Consider the following 22,519-nt stretch of genomic DNA (forward strand, 5'->3'; position numbering starts at 1 on the left):
GCTGTTTTTGACAGGGGGGCGGGGGCATTCGAGCATGGGGTAAATATGTATTTTTTTACAACATTTTATAGCGATTTCTTTTTTAATTATTTACTATAGTCCTAATAAACCCCTGGAAATTTCATCTGGCCACAAAACATCACGAGATCTACTGAATGTGTCAAACTGACATTGAGCCTATATGACACACAGTGTGGCTTCCCCCCAATAGGCCTCCTTCACATTCAGTAGATCCTGTAATTTATTTGTGGCCAGATGTAATTTCCTGGGGTTTATTAGGGCTATAGTAAATAATAAAAAAATAAATCTCCATAATATTTTGTAAAAAAAATACATATTTAGCACCATGCTCGAATGCCCCCGCCCCCCTGTACAAAACAAAAGAAAATCCCTAAAACTAAAGAAAGCAGCAAATGGAAAATAAATAACACTCATCTTTTACTTTCTCTAATAACAACCTAAAACATGAACCTTGGTTGAAAAAAACTAAAGTTGTCCTTTAAAGAAGCAGCACAATCTCCATATTCCATCCGTTAGAAGGTTTGACAATTCAGTGTAAAGTAAATGTAAAAGTACTAGAGATTCAGTCAGTGTACAACGTTTGAGACCACTGTCTCTGTTAATATAACTGCATTTGTATATCACGGTATCACCTTTCATGCAAAAGAATGCAGGCCCAAAGTGCTTCACGTACAAATATAGCAAAGCATTGCAAGAAATGCAGTGATGATCAAATCCAGAGCAGTCAAAATCAATGAAACGATCATTTCTAACGATAATTATATTCCACAACGAAGGGCAGGGGAAACAGAAAGTGGCCTCTCTCTCTCGCTCTCTCTCTCTCTCTCTCTCTCCAGTGTATTTATGAAAATACTTTGGTAACAACTTAAAAGAAGGCGAAGAAAGATCTAAGTGGTCTGTCTGGAACATAAAGTGTGTGATATATGAAGGTGCTATAGGTTATTAAGTGCTTTATAAACAAACAGAAGGCTTTAAAACCTCTAAAAGGTATATGGGCAGTCACAAGTGGAGTAATATGATCTCTTCTCTCAGTGTTACTTAAGACTCTTGCAGAAGCATAAGCCAGGTTCAGTCAAATTATTTATGGTCTCGTTCTGCTGTCTAGGCTTTCTGGGCTTTATGAATTGGCAATGCAATCAAATTTATGTTCTCCTTTCCTAACTTGTAAAATCGCTACTCAGCATCTGGTTTGCACAAATACAGAGTTTGACATTCCCGGATACAGACGCGACATCACGCAGCATCCATCTTACCGGGTCCTCCTTTCCTTTCCTTTCCTTCCCAGGCACGGCACCATGGAGACGTCACACAACAAATGCCGCAACGCAACATCGTCCGCTCACGTCTCTCCTGCCATATATTATATACGGTATGTACAGTATGTACAGCTGTGGTCAGTGTGTTGGTGACACTGCGGTCGACGTTAGCGACGTTAGCGCTAGGTTGAACACAAAGACTAACTTATAAAACTATAATGGCCAGGAGAGAACATTTACTTTAACGTTGACCCCTTGCATCGACTCCCAGAATCCACTCGTCGTTCCACTGAGTTTCAGTGTGTACCACGCTGTGTGTCACTGACACCACGCGTCACTGAATCGTGCCAAACGGAACCCTAGACTGGGCGTTGGGGGGGGGGGGGGGGGGGGGGGCGTCAGGTAGGTCAGGAGCAGGGGGGCAGTCAGACAGATATTTTGTGAAGCCACTAAGGAAATCGTAGTTCATATAATGGCCTGTTGTGGCGCTGTCATTGGACCCAGAAAAACCCATAGCCCCATAGAGGCCCATGTATTTGGGCCCAACTTCACCTAGACTGTATTACCTTAATAAACATGGTCATGAATACTTTCTGCTTCCAGTCACTAGTTTAAAGTCTCATTTCTAATGTCATAATATTCTTTTTGGAAAATGATGGTCCCATTTATAAAAAAAAATGACCATAAAGTCGCGTATGTTCTGAGGGGCGTGGCTACCGTTACAGTCTATGATCGGGATTCCCCACCCACTCGAGTCAAAATAAAAACCAACGGAGAAGAAGGGGGGGAAGTCCCGCCTCGTGGTCTGGGCCAGCCAATGGCCAGCTGGGCTAAAACGGATCTAGAAAGATGGCGACTTACAGTGCAAGGAATAACAGGCTTCATTTTACGTCCATGTTAGACCCGGGGAACGCTTTGTCCATATTCTTTTACAGTCTATGGTCAGGAGGTAAGAGGGAATTTTGGGAATCGCTGCCCTACTTTGTCATGCTACAGTGTCACACAAAAATAGTGGAAAATATCTGAGCTACAAGCTCTCTGCTACTTGGGGTATTATCGAGTGTGAGGTTTCCTCCTCATACCAAGAGATCTGTGCACTAACCACCCCTATTGGACCATTATTTTTACATTATACAATCTCCCTCATACAGAACAGACTTACTGTATGAACAATGACAACACAGTCAACAGAAGTCCAAGCGAGAGTGTTGTTCTTGAGCAGGGCTGGGCAACTTTGACGATGGCGAGGGCCAATATATTTGCACACTCACTCCAGAGGGGCCACAGTGCATGTTACTGTCGTAGCAAAAATAGCCGATGTAAATCGGCTATTTTTGCTATATTTGAATTGAAAACCTGAATATTTTTTTGCTATTTTTGAATTGGAATCCTGAAAAGTAACCTTTTTATTGAATTTCAAATACATTTAGTTATAGTTATGTTAACTTTCTGAACTGTTAACGTAACTACATTGGACACAAAAAGACTAACATTAATACTATAGTCATTAACACTTACAGCACGTAGGACGCCTGAGAACGTCATAGAGTAGAGTAGAGTAGAGTTCAATGGACGTGTGAGGACGTCCTAGCGACATCCCAGCGATGCGGGGCGAGATATTAATATTCAGAATTTTTCCTATTTATTTTTTTGGCATTTCGCTTTTCGCTTGCCGTATGCTAACGCTCAGTGCAACTATTAGCTTATTATTGACTCCCACGTTAGCGAGACGGAAAGAATGACTCGTAGCTCCTAATCCAGGGCGCTCTCCGTGGTGATGAATAGAGCGATATGCTGGCACTTATTTTCTGCTCCTCATCCGTCTCTCCCGCAAAATATGAACGCTTTTTGGAGCGTAAAACAATATATTAAGATGATCGGGGATGTTGAGGTCACTTTGTAAAGTCAACTTTTTTAGGAAAGTGTTTCCGGTTCATGGCTTTCAAAGTAAAAGCGATCAGACACCTCCGGTATTCTATAGCCTATATTTTGAAGGCAGTCGGCGTACTCAATGTGTTAAGTACTATAGTCATTTAATACTAGGCATGAAGTCATTAAAGCGGGTTTGGAATTGTAAACAGCTGAAATCAATACTATATCACTATTCTGATATTAACATGCTGGGCCGCATTAAGTGAAGCTGGGGGCCGCATGTGGCCCCCGGGCCGCCAGTTGCCCCAGCCCTGGTCTCGAGGCTCACCTTCTGGAAGGACACAGAGGTGAGCTGTGTCACCTCTGTGTCAACTCTGTGACACAGAGGTGACACAGAGGTGAGCTGTGTCACCTCTGTGTCACCTCTGTGTCACAGAGGTGACACAGAGGTGAGCTGTGTCACCTCTGTGTCACCTCTGTGTCACAGAGGTGTCACAGAGGTGACACAGAGGTGAGCTGTGTCACCTCTGTGTCACCTCTGTGTCACAGAGGTGACACAGAGGTGAGCTGTGTCACCTCTGTGTCACCTCTGTGTCACAGAGGTGACACGGAGGTGAGCTGTGTCACCTCTGTGTCACCTCTGTGTCACAGAGGTGACACAGAGGTGACACAGAGGTGAGCTGTGTCACCTCTGTGTCACAGAGGTGACACAGAGGTGACACAGAGGTGAGCTGTGTCACCTCTGTGTCACAGAGGTGACACAGAGGTGACACAGAGGTGAGCTGTGTCACCTCTGTGTCACCTCTGTGACACAGAGGTGACACAGAGGTGTTTTTGTTCTTGAGGCTCACCTTCTGGAAGGACACAGAGGAGGTTGCGCCGCACGTTGAGTTCTCGCAGGGCCTTGAGTCTGCCGATGTGACGGGGAAGAGCCGAGATCTCGTTACAGCTGACGTCCTGGGGGGAGGGGGAGGGGACGACAACACAACTCATGTTATATCATAATAAATAATAATAATAAAACTTTATTTGTATAGCACCTTTCATGACATGAAATGCAGCGCAAAGTGCTTTACAGAACAATGGAGAATAAAAGAAAAGCAAGGCAACGACATTAAAAAAACAAGCAGTAATGCAATACAGTGAGGACATGAATAACAAAAAAATAAAAAATAAATGATCAATTAAAAGCAATGTTGTAGAAGTGGGTCTTGAGCTGAGCTTTAAAAATGTCTACAGAGGCTGCCTGACGAAGGTACAGTGGGAGCTTGTTCCATGCCGACGACTGCTTCCCCGTATTTTTTAGTTGCCATTTTCTTTAGGCAAAGCGAGCAGTGTTTTGCCAGTTTAAAAACTGCAAACTAATGATGGCCTTGTGATTAAAACACCTGCCTTCAGGCCCAGACACTCACTGGCCTAAAAAAAACGAACCATCCCCCCGGAGACTTCTACGTATGTCTCCTCTTATCCTGCCTGTCAGCAGGGCAGCCTCTCTTGTCCTCTCCTCCACTCTACTCTCCGCTAGGGATTGGACAATATAAAAATGAATTCCATGTCACAATATTGTGGCAAAGATTATTGCGCTTAAAGGGATTGTGACATTAAAAAAACTAAAGGTTTTGGAATTGTTCTTGTTTTTTTTTAGGTTTTCTAATCTCAATTGCACCCAAAAAACATGAACTTTTAACATTCAGTAGATTTTCTGTGATCTGGGGTTTTCTGGCTCAAACAGGCCCTCTGATTTGCCGGCAGTAAGTGACATCACTTACTGCAAATCCCATATATGTCAATGGGATTTGCCAGCAGATGTCACTGTTTTCACTGTGTTGCCTGTTTTCATTGTAGCTCAAAAGGCCCAAAAAACCCCACAGAAAACTCCAGACCACAGAAAATCCACTGAATGTTCAAAGTTCAGGTTTTTTGGGTGTAATTGAGGTCATAAAACCTAAAAGAAAAAATAAAAATAAATGAAAATGAATGTCATAAAACCTTTAACGATAGTGTCATGATGACGGAGGACAATTTCAGGATAAATTAAAATCTCTACGATTACGATTATTGTGAGCCGTTTTTCATCACAATAAAATAAATGATAATAACGATTAGGGTCCCATCCCTTCTCTCCTCCTCCCCCACCACCTCCTCTCCTCTCCCCCCGTGTAGTTCTGTGCTCAATGATCTCCACCTCCACTGAAGCAGAAGTGAGTTACATAACAGCAGTCAGCAGCTCTCAACGCCGACAGGGAGAACTGTGTGTTCTGAGCCTGACTCTCACACTCACCCCCACACTCCTACAGTATACCAGTACACACACGCACGCACACACACGAGCACGCAGATACACACACACAGGATTTGGGATTTAACCCATTCTGACCCGAGATCAGATTCTAAAAATGTCTATTACATCCTGACAGTTTCATTATTAACCCATTCTGACCTGAGATCAGATTCTAAAAGTGTCTTCGATTTTTCAAAAATAGCAGACCTACAAGCTCGTATCGCGCCACTCGGTGGCGCGATATGAGCTTGTAGATCTGCTATTTTTCAATAGCTAAAGCATAACATGATGCTGACACCAAAATGGGTGCCCGGTCAGAATGGGTTAATAATGTTGTGATATGACGTTAGCGTGTTCCTTTCCTGGTTTAAATAACTAAATGTCCTAATAAGAGAAAAGATCTGTAGTTGTGATAGATTTAGAAATGTTATGCAAAAGATATGTAATGATAATTATTACGAACATCATCACCACAATATGATATTATTATCATTACAAAGTCGATAGAGGTGGTACGTAACTATGCGGTCAAAAATAGTGTGATATTTCATTTTGTCCATATCGCTGAGCCCTAACGCGCACACACACACACACACGCGCACGCACACGCACACGCACACGCACACGCACACGCACACGCACACGCACACGCACACGCACACGCACACGCACACACACACACACACACACACACACACACACACACACACACACACACACACACACACACACACACACACACACGCACACACGTACTAGTTCCATGAGCGTCCTGAGCTGTCCGATGGTTTCGGGGAGGCTGACCAGCCTGTTGTTGCTGGCGTTGAGCACCCTGAGTGGCAGACCGCACAGGCACGCCGGCAGCGCCCCCAACTGGTTACGACTGCAATGACAAGAACACAAGGACCAGGTGACAGTTAGAACAAGAACACAAGGACCAGGTGACAGTTAAGGCTCATACATAGTCTGGATTTACGGTGGTGGGGTGACCACCGAACTACAACATGACGTCACTGAGGTGACCACCGAACTACAACATGACGTCACTGAGGTGACCACCGAACTACAACATGACGTCACTGAGGTGACCACCGAACTACAACATGACGTCACTGAGGTGACCACCGAACTACAACATGACGTCACTGAGGTGACCACCGAACTACAACATGACGTCACTGAGGTGACCACCGAACTACAACATGACGTCACTGAGGTGACCACCGAACTACAACATGACGTCACTGAGGTGACCACCGAACTACAACATGACGTCACTGAGGTGACCACCGAACTACAACATGACGTCACTGAGGTGACCACCGAACTACAACATGACGTCACTGAGGTGACCACCGAACTACAACATGACGTCACTGAGGTGACCACCGAACTACAACATGACGTCACTGAGGTGACCACCGAACTACAACATGACGTCACTGAGGTGACCACCGAACTACAACATGACGTCACTGAGGTGACCACCGAACTACAACATGACGTCACTGAGGTGACCACCGAACTACAACATGACGTCACTGAGGTGACCACCGAACTACAACATGACGTCACTGAGGTGACCACCGAACTACAACATGACGTCACTGAGGTGACCACCGAACTACAACATGACGTCACTGAGGTGACCACCGAACTACAACATGACGTCACGAGCCGCGGTGAAGAGCAAACCACCACCACCGCTCCAGCCCTTCTCTCTGTTTTTACTCACCACCGCTCAACGTTATTTCAGCTCCGGTGGTCAGCTCACCACCGGAGCGGTGGTCACCTCACCACCGGAAATCCAGACTATGAATAGGCCTTTAGAACAAGAACACAAGGACCAGGTGACAGTTAGAACAAGAACACCACGACCACAGCACAATGTTTCTGCTGTGAAAATAGCCTCCTGTACGGCCTTCGGCCAGCCGACCTGACAGAGTTGGCTGAAGGCCTTTTCAGACATGGAGCGACTGACACGCCTCAGTAATTAATTTCCAATAATAAGAGGCATGCGTTTCATTTTGGACGCCTGCAGTGTTGTTTTCGTCGACTAAAACTAAGACGAAAAATGTTCGTCGACTATACCTTTTTTCACTGACGAAAACGAAATAAAAACGAAATAAAAACGAATCTATGATGACTAAAACTAAGACTAAATGTACTGACAATTTCGTCAACAAATAAAAACTAGACTAAAATGTTAGGAAGGGACTAGTGGACAAGAGATCCACTTTTATGCTGGGTTGCATGCTGAAAATAGCAGATCTACAATCTTGCAACGCGTCGCGCTGCGACGCGTTGCAAGATTGTAGATCTGCTATTTTCAGCATGCAATTATTATTCATATATACTCGCATATATATTCATATATATTCATATTTATATATATATATTCATATATATTCATAATCATCATTCATATATATATTCACATATATTTTCAGCATGCAACCAAAGTGTAAAATATGTCATTACAACGACATAAAGGCCTGTCAAAACACATTTTAGTCAACTAAATCAACTGTAGATTTAGTCGACTAAAATCGTATGACATTTAGTCGACTAAAACTAGACTAAACACTAGAACATTCCCGGTGACTAAAATGTGACTAAAACGAAGTGAAAACTATTGAAGAGACTATTATGACTAAAACTAAAATAGAAATGTGCCCCTCAAGTCCTGACGCTCATCCTGACGAGAACGCCTGCGGCACTCTTTAGCCTTTAGTCTGTGATGTTTACTGTTAGTTAAAGGTATATTCAGTGATTTCACTCAAAAAAAACCTTAGGTTTCGTTTTTGCCTTGGGACCTAAGCCTTTCATCCAATCAGGATAGAGAGCCAAAAACGAAACCTAAGGTTTTTTTGACCCCCAGGGGTTAACTGGGGACAGGGAGGAACTCCTTATATGTTCAGCACACTCTATAGTAGAGAGGATTATCACAACAAAACCAAAAAAATAAGTGATATTTGAATTAAGTGAAATCACTGAATATACCTTTAAGAGGAGTGTTGCTGATTTTTATTCTAACTAACTAAACTGACTCATTGGCGAGCTAACTCAGCACTTGACTCTGCTCCTGGCTCTTGGGACTCTAAGGTTAGAGCTTCCGCCCTGAGAGACTGGGAGGTCAGGGGATTTAAACTCCGGCCCGGTTCATACCAACAAAGACTGCAAAAATGGCACCCAATGCCTCGCTGCTTCTCTCTCAGCATCGGAGGTGGGGGGTCAGTCGCTGTCACATACTAGACCAGGGGTACTTAACTCAACTGGCGGACTGTGGTCCGCGACCGGACCGCGGACCACCTCTTTGCGGACCTCTTTGCGGACCACACGCAAAGTTAATAATATAAATAACATCAGATGGTACATTTCTCATGTGAAATTGCTGCAAAGGCCCCCAAAATGTCCCCCAAGGGCCCCCAAAATTCTGGCGTGCGCTACACGCGCACAGTGTGGCCTGCCAAGGCGTATAACTCCCGGCCTGATTTGGAGTTCCACTCCGGGCCTGCACTCTGCACCCCATTATTGGTTGGTTGGAAGGGGATCTGATTTGTATAAGCTTGGCTTGACCATACTAAACGGGCATAGAGCCCCGCTCTCCGATGGACGCCGCGCATGGGACCGGACCTCTGTCTTATTCAAAAACATATTTGTGGACCTTCATCATTTCTAGTTGAGGACCCCTGTACTAGACTCATGTCCAGGGGCATACAGTACTTGTACACCATGCTGCCTCAGGCTACAGAAACAGGAGCTAGTTTCCTGATCTGTGGGCAGGTTTGGTAGCCTTGGTTCCCAAGGCTACGTACGGCTAGGTTAAAGTGACTCATACTGTAACGTAGTACATATTGTGACTCTGGCCATCATTCATGGAAAATCCATTCCGATAAGCGGCCCTGCGTCAGTCACAATTTTGGAGCCGATTGTCCAGTCGGTCACCGTCTGAGTGGGAGTGTGGGTGTGTCTGAAGCACCTGCATTCCATCCCCTGCAATCATGCCCACAGTATTTAACCCATTCTGAACGGGGAACCCATTTTGGTGTTAGCATCATGTTATGCTTTAGCTATTGAAAAATAGCAGATCTACAAGCTCATATCGCGCCACCGAGTGGCGCGATACGAGCTTGTAGGTCTGCTATTTTTGAAAAATCGAAGAACGACTGACATTTTTAGAATCTGATCTCAGGTCAGAATGGGTTCATCAGACCAGTGTGTGTCCAGTGGAAAACCTCGTATGAATCTGATCTCAGGTCAGAATGGGTTCATCAGACCAGTGTGTGTCCAGTGGAAAACCTCGTATGAATCTGATCTCAGGTCAGAATGGGTTAAGTCTCAGTCTCTCTGCAATCTCTGCCAGATTGTCTTGTGACCTTCCAGGCAACCAAGCCATATTCAAGCCCTGTTTTACTGACCTCTGTTTTGCTTCTTCTAGACCACGGTTTCTGCCAAAGCCTTGCCGGTATACTTCTGCCCTCGCTGACTGCCTTTGGACCTGACCCTTTGCTTTCTACTGTTTTGAGTCTTTGCCTGCCCCTTGTTGCCTGTTCTGAAGTTTTGGAATAAATTCCGTTTTTTCAGTGACTTTTGTGTCTGCATCCTGAGTCAATTACAATTTACAATTTAGGCATTTAGCAGACGCTCTTAATCCAGAGCGACTTACATTAAGCAAGAACAAAAAGCATGGGAATACATCACAAAAAAGCATTTATCATAAAACATGCGTAAGCTAAGAAAGTAACAGTGGAATATCTATATTATGAGACTATACATATAAACTATGCATCTATACTACTATGCTATACATATGTACTATGGCGTGCTATGACTATATACAATGCAATTATAGTGCTGTCTACATAACATGCTATAAGTCTGTATCAAATGCTATCTAAGTCTACATAAATGCTATCTAAGGGGGTGGGGTAAGTGCTATGGGCCATGATGGAGTCTGAAAAGGTGGGTTTTCAGACTACGGCGGAAGATTGGGAGTGATGCTGCAGTTCTGACTGCAATGGGAAGTGCATTCCACAGTTTTGAGTCCTTTCCACGTGTGCCTGACACAGTAATCCCACTTATCACATGGCTACAAACGACGTCTAGAATTCAACACAACATATTGATAAAACAGTTGTTGTGATTGGCTTACAAGCTTCAAAACAATCATAGGCACAATAGTAGTCTGTTAGAAGGAAATAACAGATCACTAAATATCTTGATTTGGAAATCAGAAATCCAGCATTCAACCAAGCTGTGGAATAATTGGGAGTGAAAAAGGGAGCCGGGTTAGGTTAAGAACCTAACCTGGGCCGATATGAGCCAAGCTAGCACAGCCTGCCACACTGATGACGTGTCGAAAAGAACAGATCTGCAAGCTAACACCTTAACCCATTCTGACCTGAGATCAGATTCATACGAGGTGTCCACTGGACACACACTGGTCTGATTAACCCATTCTGACCTGAGATCAGATTCTAAAAAATGTCAGTCGTTCTTCGATTTTTCAAAAAATAGCAGACCTACAAGCTCGTAGCGCGCCACTCGGTGGCGCGATATGAGCTTGTAGATCTGCTATTTTTAAATAGCTAAAGCATAACGTGATGCTGACACCAAAATGGGTGCCCGGTCAGAATGGGTTAAAGATCTGTTCCTTTTGGATTGAGTATGAACTGACCAAACAAAATATATATATAAACGAGTTGAACCAAATCTCTTGCTCTCACAAACAGCAGTGCGTGCAGCAAAGTGCTGCTCCACTGATTAAAGTGAGCGATAACTACATCTGAAAAGCGCTGCAATGGCAAATATACCGTCTCTCCGGGCCCAATTAAACTCACACGGTACACACTGTGAAAATCATCAGTGTTTATTGAACTCTGAGAGGGTTGCAAATGGAACCAAATGGACCCATACGTTACGTACTCGTGCGGGTCCATTTGTACACTCTCAAGAGTTACAGATCCTTTGCGGGTGCATGCGCTTGGTTCCACCGTTTCACATGGCTCTGAGAAACGTATCAATATTTTAACCCATTCTGACCTGAGATCAGATTCATACAAGGTTTCCGCCGGACAAACACTGGGTCTGATGAACCCATTCTGACCTGAGATCAGATTCTAAAAAATGTCAGTCGCTCTTCGATTTTTCAAAAATAGCAGACCTACAAGCTCATATCGCGCCACTCGGTGGCGCGATATGAGCTTGTAGATCTGCTATTTTTCAATAGCTAAAGCATAACATGATGCTGACACCAAAATGGGTGCCCGGTCAGAATGGGTTAAGAAGAAAGCCTCCTGCCTCTCATAAAGATTTCATCAGCAAAGAAGGCCAGAAGTTCAGAATGTTATAAAATAAATATGTTGTATAATGGAGTGATTTTATATTCAGAGTATATGAACGCACAGTTAGTGTCGTCTTCTATAACAACCCCACACTTTTCCTTTCTCTGCCATGCATGCATTTGCACATTTGATGTGTGCACATTTGATGTGTGCACATTTGATGTGTGCACATTTGATGTGTGCACATTTGATGTGTGCACATTTGATGTGTGCACATTTGATGTGTGCACACATCATGTCAGAAGGACATAGCTAGTGCTAGCTATGTGTAGAGCTAGTCATAAGTGTCAATTTCAATATTTAGACAGACAAGTCACATAATATGCACATGAGGAGATGACAATCTTGTCAAAGAAATTTGATTTGAGTTACTGTCCATTTAATTCAAGCAAGTATCTAAAGTAAATTCACAAATGTGTGCGGAATATCCAAAGCTTGAACAATGGTATTTATTGGGGAAGGAAAGCCCTTTATGTGCACTTGCATGCAGACCCAGGGGCGGCGGTGGCTCAGGGGTAGAGTGCCTGGATGGTAACCGTAAGGTTGCCAGTTCGAACCCGGGCTCCCCCAGAGTTACTGTCGAAGTGTCCTTGAGCAAGACACTGAACCCCTAATTGCTCCCGATGTGCTAGTTGGTGCCTTGCATGGTTTCCGCTGCCATCGGTGTATGAATGTGTGTGTGAATGGGTGAATGTAATGCACAATCTCTGTAAAGCGCCTTGGATAAAGGCGCTATATAAAATGCACCATTTAGACCCCGTCAGGTTTGTTCTACATGTCCAGATTGATTGATTGATTGATTGATTGATTCAAACCCTTCACACTCTCCTTATATTTCCCTGAAGGTTTTCTGTAAATACATGTAATGCATTTATGATTTCCCCAGCAGTGCAGGTTTTATTCACTGATTAGCCTTGCTAATTAATTATTATTCTTTGCCAACTGAACATAAGTGTCACTCCTCAACACTGCAGGCACTGGCAGATAAGGGAACTCTCTCTGTTCTGATTTTTGGTGTTAGCATCATGTTATGCTTTAGCTATTGAAAAATAGCAGATCTACAAGCTCGTAGCGCGCCACCGAGTGGCGCGCTACGAGCTTGTAGGTCTGCTATTTTTTGAAAAATCGAAGAACGACTGACATTTTTTTAGAATCTGATCTCAGGTCAGAATGGGTTAATCCAGACCCAGTGTGTGTCCAGTGAAAACCTCGTATGAATCTGATCTCAGGTCAGAATGGGTTAACAGAATGACACCTTGGCAAATGCCACCCCTTTGTGCTCTGTCATTGACAATGCTCTGACAATCTACTGAAGTGCCAATGGCAGGACAAGTTCCCAAACAACGGCACATCTGTGTTTAAAATGACACACACACACACACACACACACACACACACACACACACGCACACACGCACACGCACACACAATGGATAGGGTAACATTAGAAAGAGTGAGTGCAGTTAGACTTTGATTAGACTTCAGACTGTAGAGTTATTGGTTGAGAAAGCTGGACCTCCAATCCTGTGTGTGTGTGTGTGTGTGTGTGCACGCGCGCATGTGTTCCTATTTCGTTGAGTCATATAAGCTATGAATATTTCCATTCCATTTTCTTTCCTTTTTTTCGTTATAGCTTTCCTCTCCAATTTGTTAAACTAGGTGACTGTCGTCCCTGTCGTCGTCGTCCCCCCCCCCCACCCACCCCCCCCCCCCCCCCCCCCCCACCCCCCCCCCCCCCGGTGGGAATTTAACCCAGGACCTTCTAGCTGTGAGGTGACAGTGCTACCGACTGTGCCACTTGAAATATACATTCCTGATCTTGTGCTATGTGTTATGACCTGGCTCTAACTCAAAGCTTCAACATGATATGGGACGTGTTAACCCATTCTGAACGGGCACCCATTTTGGTGTTAGCATCATGTCGTGCTTTAGCTATTGAAAAATAGCAGATCTACAAGCTCATATCGCGCCACCGAGTGGCGCGATACGAGCTTGTAGGTCTGCTATTTTTGAATAATCGAAGAACGACTGACATTTTTAGAATCTGATCTCAGGTCAGAATGGGTTAATCAGACCAGTGTGTGTCCAGTGGAAACCTCGTATGAATCTGATCTCAGGTCAGAATGGGTTAATCAGTGGAATCAGTAGTGTAGGACAGGTGAGTGGATGTGTTAATCAGTGAAATCAGTAGTGTAGGCCAGGTGAGTGGATGTGTTAATCAGTAGTGTAGGCCAGGTGAGGGGATGTGTTAATCAGTAGTGTAGGACAGGTGAGTGGATGTGTTAATCAGTAGTGTAGGCCAGGTGAGGGGATGTGTTAATCAGTAGTGTAGGACAGGTGAGTGGATGTGTTAATCAGTAGTGTAGGCCAGGTGAGGGGATGTGTTAATCAGTAGTGTAGGACAGGTGAGTGGATGTGTTAATCAGTAGTGTGGGCCAGGTGAGTGGATGTGTTAATCAGTAGTGTAGGCCAGGTGAGTGGATGTGTTAATCAGTAGTGTAGGACAGGTGAGTGGATGTGTTAATCAGTAGTGTAGGACAGGTGAGTGGATGTGTTAATCAGTAGTGTAGGACAGGTGAGTGGATGTGTTAATCAGTAGTGTAGGACAGGTGAGTGGATGTGTTAATCAGTAGTGTAGGCCAGGTGAGTGGATGTGTTAATCAGTAGTGTAGGACAGGTGAGTGGATGTGTTAATCAGTAGTGTAGGCCAGGTGAGGGGATGTGTTAATCAGTAGTGTAGGACAGGTGAGTGGATGTGTTAATCAGTGAAATCAGTAGTGTAGGACAGGTGAGTGGATGTGTTAATCAGTAGTGTGGGCCAGGTGAGGGGATGTGTTAATCAGTAGTGTAGGACAGGTGAGTGGATGTGTTAATCAGTAGTGTAGGCCAGGTGAGGGGATGTGTTAATCAGTAGTGTAGGCCAGGTGAGTGGATGTGTTAATCAGTAGTGTAGGCCAGGTGAGTGGATGTGTTAATCAGTAGTGTAGGACAGGTGAGTGGATGTGTTAATCAGTAGTGTAGGACAGGTGAGTGGATGTGTTAATCAGTAGTGTAGGACAGGTGAGTGGATGTGTTAATCAGTAGTGTAGGACAGGTGAGTGGATGTGTTAATCAGTAGTGTAGGACAGGTGAGTGGATGTGTTAATCAGTAGTGTAGGACAGGTGAGTGGATGTGTTAATCAGTAGTGTAGGACAGGTGAGTGGATGTGTTAATCAGTAGTGTAGGACAGGTGAGTGGATGTGTTAATCAGTAGTGTAGGACAGGTGAGTGGATGTGTTAATCAGTAGTGTAGGACAGGTGAGTGGATGTGTTAATCAGTAGTGTAGGACAGGTGAGTGGATGTGTTAATCAGTAGTGTAGGACAGGTGGGTGGATGTGTTAATCAGTAGTGTAGGCCAGGTGAGTGGATGTGTTAATCAGTAGTGTAGGACAGGTGAGTGGATGTGTTAATCAGTAGTGTAGGACAGGTGAGTGGATGTGTTAATCAGTAGTGTAGGACAGGTGAGTGGATGTGTTAATCAGTAGTGTAGGACAGGTGAGTGGATGTGTTAATCAGTAGTGTAGGACAGGTGAGTGGATGTGTTAATCAGTAGTGTAGGACAGGTGAGTGGATGTGTTAATCAGTAGTGTAGGACAGGTGAGTGGATGTGTTAATCAGTAGTGTAGGTCAGGTGAGTGGATGTGTTAATCAGTAGTGTGGGCCAGGTGAGTGGATGTGTTAATCAGTAGTGTAGGACAGGTGAGTGGATGTGTTAATCAGTAGTGTAGGACAGGTGAGTGGATGTGTTAATCAGTAGTGTAGGCCAGGTGAGTGGATGTGTTAATCAGTAGTGTAGGACAGGTGAGTGGATGTGTTAATCAGTAGTGTAGGCCAGGTGAGTGGATGTGTTAATCAGTAGTGTAGGACAGGTGAGTGGATGTGTTAATCAGTAGTGTAGGACAGGTGAGTGGATGTGTTAATCAGTAGTGTAGGACAGGTGAGTGGATGTGTTAATCAGTAGTGTAGGCCAGGTGAGTGGATGTGTTAATCAGTAGTGTAGGCCAGGTGAGTGGATGTGTTAATCAGTAGTGTAGGACAGGTGAGTGGATGTGTTAATCAGTAGTGTAGGCCAGGTGAGTGGATGTGTTAATCAGTAGTGTAGGACAGGTGAGTGGATGTGTTAATCAGTAGTGTAGGACAGGTGAGTGGATGTGTTAATCAGTAGTGTAGGACAGGTGCGTGGATGTGTTAATCAGTAGTGTAGGACAGGTGCGTGGATGTGTTAATCAGTAGTGTAGGACAGGTGAGTGGATGTGTTAATCAGTAGTGTAGGCCAGGTGCGTGGATGTGTTAATCAGTAGTGTAGGACAGGTGAGTGGATGTGTTAATCAGTAGTGTAGGCCAGGTGAGTGGATGTGTTAATCAGTAGTGTAGGACAGGTGAGTGGATGTGTTAATCAGTAGTGTAGGACAGGTGAGTGGATGTGTTAATCAGTAGTGTAGGCCAGGTGAGTGGATGTGTTAATCAGTAGTGTAGGCCAGGTGAGTGGATGTGTTAATCAGTAGTGTAGGACAGGTGAGTGGATGTGTTAATCAGTAGTGTAGGCCAGGTGAGTGGATGTGTTAATCAGTAGTGTAGGACAGGTGAGTGGATGTGTTAATCAGTAGTGTAGGACAGGTGAGTGGATGTGTTAATCAGTAGTGTAGGACAGGTGAGTGGATGTGTTAATCAGTAGTGTAGGACAGGTGCGTGGATGTGTTAATCAGTAGTGTAGGACAGGTGCGTGGATGTGTTAATCAGTAGTGTAGGACAGGTGAGTGGATGTGTTAATCAGTAGTGTAGGCCAGGTGCGTGGATGTGTTAATCAGTAGTGTAGGACAGGTGAGTGGATGTGTTAATCAGTAGTGTAGGACAGGTGCGTGGATGTGTTAATCAGTAGTGTAGGACAGGTGAGTGGATGTGTTAATCAGTAGTGTAGGACAGGTGCGTGGATGTGTTAATCAGTAGTGTAGGACAGGTGAGTGGATGTGTTAATCAGTAGTGTAGGCCAGGTGAGTGGATGTGTTAATCAGTAGTGTAGGACAGGTGAGTGGATGTGTTAATCAGTAGTGTAGGCCAGGTGAGTGGATGTGTTAATCAGTAGTGTAGGACAGGTGAGTGGATGTGTTAATCAGTAGTGTAGGCCAGGTGAGTGGATGTGTTAATCAGTAGTGTAGGACAGGTGAGTGGATGTGTTAATCAGTAGTGTAGGACAGGTGAGTGGATGTGTGCTAAATGCAGTGTGGGGTGTTGAACGGTGCAAACCAAAGACAAAACTAAAGTGGTGCTGCCATCAGGGGGAGAGAGAGACTGAGCCTCTTATCCCATTCTGACCTGAGATCAGATTCTAAAAATGTCTATTACATCCTGACAGTTTCATTATTAACCCATTCTGACCTGAGATCAGATTCTAAAAGTGTCTTCGATTTTTCAAAAATAGCAGACCTACAAGCTCGTATCGCGCCACTCGGTGGCGCGATATGAGCTTGTAGATCTGCTATTTTTCAATAGCTAAAGCATGACATGATGCCGACACCAAAATGGGTGCCCGTTCAGAATGGGTTATAGAGCGTCGTAGTCCCGCCCCCTCGAGAGACCCGGAAAATAAATATCTGTTAATTTTCCTCATGGACTTTTCAGAAAGTATTTATTTAAAGACGTTTAACGCTGCGGACAAAGCCAACTCTTGTCGTGACAAATCATGACAATAAACACAATGTTTTGGGCCAAACAAAGAATTAGAAAGTAGAAAAAAAACAACACTTTTTGTTGTTTTTCTTCTTTGTAAGTATTTGTCTGGTCCAAAATATTGTGTTTGTTGTCATGATTTGTCACGACTCGAGTTGGCTTCGTACGACGCTTAAAAGGTCTTTAAATAAATACATCTTGAAATGTCTATGGGGAAAATGCATTGGGATGCATTCCCTGGGCCTGGCGCCGTCATGAAAGGGGGCTTTTCAAAAAGTATTTATGTAAAGACTGGGGCGGCGTTGGCTCAGCGGTAGAGTGCCTGGATGGTAACCGTAAGGTTGCCAGTTCGAACCCGGGCTCCCCCAGAGTTACTGTCGAAGTGTCCTTGAGCAAGACACTGAACCCCTAATTGCTCCCGATGTGCTAGTTGGTGCCTTGCATGGTTTCCGCTGCCATCGGTGTATGAATGGGTGAATGTAATGCACAATCTCTGTAAAGCGCCTTGGATAAAGGCGCTATATATATATATATATAAGAAGAAGCAAATAGTGTTTTATCCTGCCTTTATTTTCTTCTTTCAAATTATTTGATCGGCACAAAATATTGTGTTTGTTGTCATGATTTGTCACGATCCAAGTTGGCTTTGTCCGCGGCGTAACCGCCTTTATATAAATACTTTTTGAAAAGCCTATGGGGAAAATGAATGGAGAATCATTTCCTGGGCCACTCGTCGTTCTGAAAGGGGGCGGGACTGCGACGCTCTATAGTGCACCCTGGGAACACTGGCCAGGTGCTCCCAATGCACTCGATTGGCAACTCGGCAGGACCTGTGGGAAGCACCAGACTAGGCCTACCTAACAAACCACATAGACCCAAGTAGACCAACTACAGGGGCTGTGCCATAATGTGACCAGATTTGACTGAGAGACTGCCATCGCGCACATTCCAGCTTTTCACCAGAGGAGAATTTTTTTTTTTTCTTTTTTTTTTTTTTAATGAGTTAACAGCACAGGCAGACTCTTCACATACTAGAGCATGTCTGAAATAAGTGTCAAAGCTGAAATTGACATGTAAATATGAAAAAAAAATGCTTAAACATGTAGCTATTGTAATGTTAGAGACCACAGAAGTGAACCTTTCAAGCCTGTTTTCTCAACTCGCTGTTTTCTGCAAGACATCACTCTATAAGCCATATCTCCAAAACTGGTGGGTCAAACTGAACAACCAATATGTCAATTTGAAGCTATGATTCCCTGCTTTGATATGAAATGAAAAAACAAAAATTAAAAAAAAATCCAATGGCAGTCTCCCAGTCAAATTTGGTCACATATGTCCTGAACCATCCAAACATCGCAGGTCATTCAGGAATCACAGAATCACAACTGCCATGGAGGAGCAGTGTTTACTTGTGGCACCACATATCTTAGAGCAAACTGAGAACACAACAGCAGATCTGCTGCAACTCTCAGTTCTTTTAAATCACAGCTGAAGACCTTTTCTTTTTGAGGTTAATTTGTTTTTTATTTAATTCAAATGTAAACTTGTATTTTGTACTCTCTTAACCCATTCTGACCGGGCACCCATTTTGGTGTCAGCATCACGTTATGCTTTAGCTATTTAAAAATAGCAGATCTACAAGCTCATATCGCGCCACCGAGTGGCGCGATACGAGCTTGTAGGTCTGCTATTTTTGAAAAATCGAAGAGCGACTGACATTTTCAGAATCTGATCTCAGGTCAGAATGGGTTCATCAGACCAGTGTGTGTCCGGCGGAAACCTCGTATGAATCTGATCTCAGGTCAGAATGGGTTCATCAGACCAGTGTGTGTCCGGCGGAAACCTCGTATGAATCTGATCTCAGGTCAGAATGGGTTAATGCTCTGTGTCTTAATGTCTAATGCTTAATGCATGACGCAAAGCACTTTGTAATGCCCTGCTCTGGCCATGAGACCGTGACAGCTTGGTGAAGTGAAAGTGGTGAAGTGGTGAAGTGAAAGTGAATCATAGTTGAAAATGTCTTATAGTTACACCAACATTATTCTTTTGATGCATTTTCCTTGTTATTAGTAAAGTATAATATGACGATTGCGAATTCCATTTACTTCACCACACTACATAAACTTGAAACTACCTACTGTAGTGTAGTGGAACTTACAGTATGCAGTCAGTCTGTATAGTGCAGCTACACCACTGAACACCACCTTGTCATTTAAGTGAGTCTGTTCTTCAGTCATAGACTGCACACAGAGTAAAATGGTAAATGGTAAATGGTGCATTTATATAGCGCCTTTATCCAAGGCGCTTTACAGAGATTGTGCATTACATTCACCCATTCACACACACATTCATACACCGATGGCAGCGGAAACCATGCAAGGCACCAACTAGCACATCAGGAGCAATTAGGGGTTCAGCGTCTTGCTCAAGGACACTTCGACAGTAACTCTGGGGGAGCCCGGGTTCGAACTGGCAACCTTACGGTTACCATCCAGGCACTCTACCCCTGAGCCACCGCCGCCCCAGAGTAACTTTACGATTGATAGCTAAACATTGGACACACTGTGATTAGAATCTATGTGCTTTCATTTCTATTTATTTTGTATGCATAAAAGATGCATGAAGCTATTTAATTTTTATAAACAAGTCAATGTGGCTGTGATTGTGCTGAAACCATGCCCGAGGTGACTTGTGCAAAAGTCTGGAATCAGACGTCATAGATTTCATAGACGGCAGATGTCCATCCAGAGACCCACATGCTTCCCTGCTTTGTTTTTGTCCCAGAATGTCGTCATCTAATAACGGGTCCTGACCTGAACTACAGTAATGTTTAATAACGGGTCCTGACCTGAACTACAGTAATGTTTAATAACGGGTCCTGACCTGAACTACAGTAATGTTTAATAACGGGTCCTGACCTGAACTACAGTAATGTTTAATAATGGGTCCTGACCTGAACTACAGTAATGTTTAATAATGGGTCCTGACCTGAACTACAGTAATGTTTAATAACGGGTCCTGACCTGAACTACAGTAATGTTTAATAATGGGACCTGACCTGAACTACAGTAATGTTTAATAACAGGTCCTGACCTGAACTACAGTAATGTTTAATAACGGGTCCTGACCTGAACTACAGTAATGTTTAATAATGGGTCCTGACCTGAACTACAGTAATGTTTAATAACGGGTCCTGACCTGAACTACAGTAATGTTTAATAACGGGTCCTGACCTGAACTACAGTAATGTTTAATAACGGGTCCTGACCTGAACTACAGTAATGTTTAATAACGGGTCCTGACCTGAACTACAGTAATGTTTAATAACGGGTCCTGACCTGAACTACAGTAATGTTTAATAACGGGTCCTGACCTGAACTACAGTAATGTTTAATAACGGGTCCTGACCTGAACTACAGTAATGTTTAATAACGGGTCCTGACCTGAACTACAGTAATGTTTAATAACGGGTCCTGACCTGAACTACAGTAATGTTTAATAACGGGTCCTGACCTGAACTACAGTAATGTTTAATAATGGGTCCTGACCTGAACTACAGTAGTGTTTAATAACGGGTCCTGACCTGAACTACAGTAATGTTTAATAATGGGTCCTGACCTGAACTACAGTAATGTTTAATAATGGGTCCTGACCTGAACTACAGTAATGTTTAATAATGGGTCCTGACCTGAACTACAGTAATGTTTAATAACGGGTCCTGACCTGAACTACAGTAATGTCTAATAACGGGTCCTGACCTGAACTACAGTAATGTTTAATAACGGGTCCTGACCTGAACTACAGTAGTGTTTAATAATGGGTCCTGACCTGAACTACAGTAATGTTTAATAATGGGTCCTGACCTGAACTACAGTAATGTTTAATAACGGGTCCTGACCTGAACTACAGTAATGTTTAATAACGGGTCCTGACCTGAACTACAGTAATGTTTAATAACGGGTCCTGACCTGAACTACAGTAATGTTTAATAACGGGTCCTGACCTGAACTACAGTAATGTTTAATAACGGGTCCTGACCTGAACTACAGTAATGTTTAATAACGGGTCCTGACCTGAACTACAGTAATGTTTAATAACGGGTCCTGACCTGAACTACAGTAATGTTTAATAACGGGTCCTGACCTGAACTACAGTAATGTTTAATAACGGGTCCTGACCTGAACTACAGTAATGTTTAATAACGGGTCCTGACCTGAACTACAGTAATGTTTAATAACGGGTCCTGACCTGAACTACAGTAATGTTTAATAATGGGTCCTGACCTGAACTACAGTAATGTTTAATAATGGGTCCTGACCTGAACTACAGTAATGTTTAATAACGGGTCCTGACCTGAACTACAGTAATGTTTAATAACGGGTCCTGACCTGAACTACAGTAATGTCTAATAATGGGTCCTGACCTGAACTACAGTAATGTTTAATAACGGGTCCTGACCTGAACTACAGTAATGTCTAATAATGGGTCCTGATCTGAACTACAGTAATGTTTAATAACGGGTCCTGATCTGAACTACAGTAATGTTTAATAACGGGTCCTGACCTGAACTACAGTAATGTTTAATAACGGGTCCTGACCTGAACTACAGTAATGTTTAATAATGGGTCCTGACCTGAACTACAGTAATGTTTAATAATGGGTCCTGACCTGAACTACAGTAATGTTTAATAACGGGTCCTGACCTGAACTACAGTAATGTTTAATAACGGGTCCTGACCTGAACTACAGTAATGTTTAATAACGGGTCCTGACCTGAACTACAGTAATGTCTAATAATGGGTCCTGACCTGAACTACAGTAATGTTTAATAACGGGTCCTGACCTGAACTACAGTAATGTTTAATAATGGGTCCTGACCTGAACTACAGTAATGTTTAATAACGGGTCCTGACCTGAACTACAGTAATGTTTAATAACGGGTCCTGACCTGAACTACAGTAATGTTTAATAACGGGTCCTGAACTACAGTAATGTTTAATAACGGGTCCTGACCTGAACTACAGTAATGTTTAA

The 22,519-nt window shown here is 43.6% G+C and overlaps 1 protein-coding gene across 1 annotated transcript in view; it reads right to left on the reverse strand.

Annotated features, from left to right (window-relative positions):
* The window catches only part of lrch1 (leucine-rich repeats and calponin homology (CH) domain containing 1), a gene marked incomplete at both ends in the record, with an annotated part of 209,233 nt that overhangs the window by 100,518 nt on the left and 86,196 nt on the right, over nt 1-22,519 (reverse strand). Inside the window, 2 exon segments of the mRNA XM_083776022.1 lie at nt 4,001-4,106; nt 6,187-6,313. Coding sequence (XP_083632148.1) covers nt 4,001-4,106; nt 6,187-6,313 — 233 coding nt within the window.

This window comes from Protomyctophum parallelum (assembly GCF_964188405.1).
Source record: "Protomyctophum parallelum genome assembly, chromosome: 11".
Taxonomy (NCBI): Eukaryota; Metazoa; Chordata; class Actinopteri; order Myctophiformes; family Myctophidae; genus Protomyctophum; species Protomyctophum parallelum.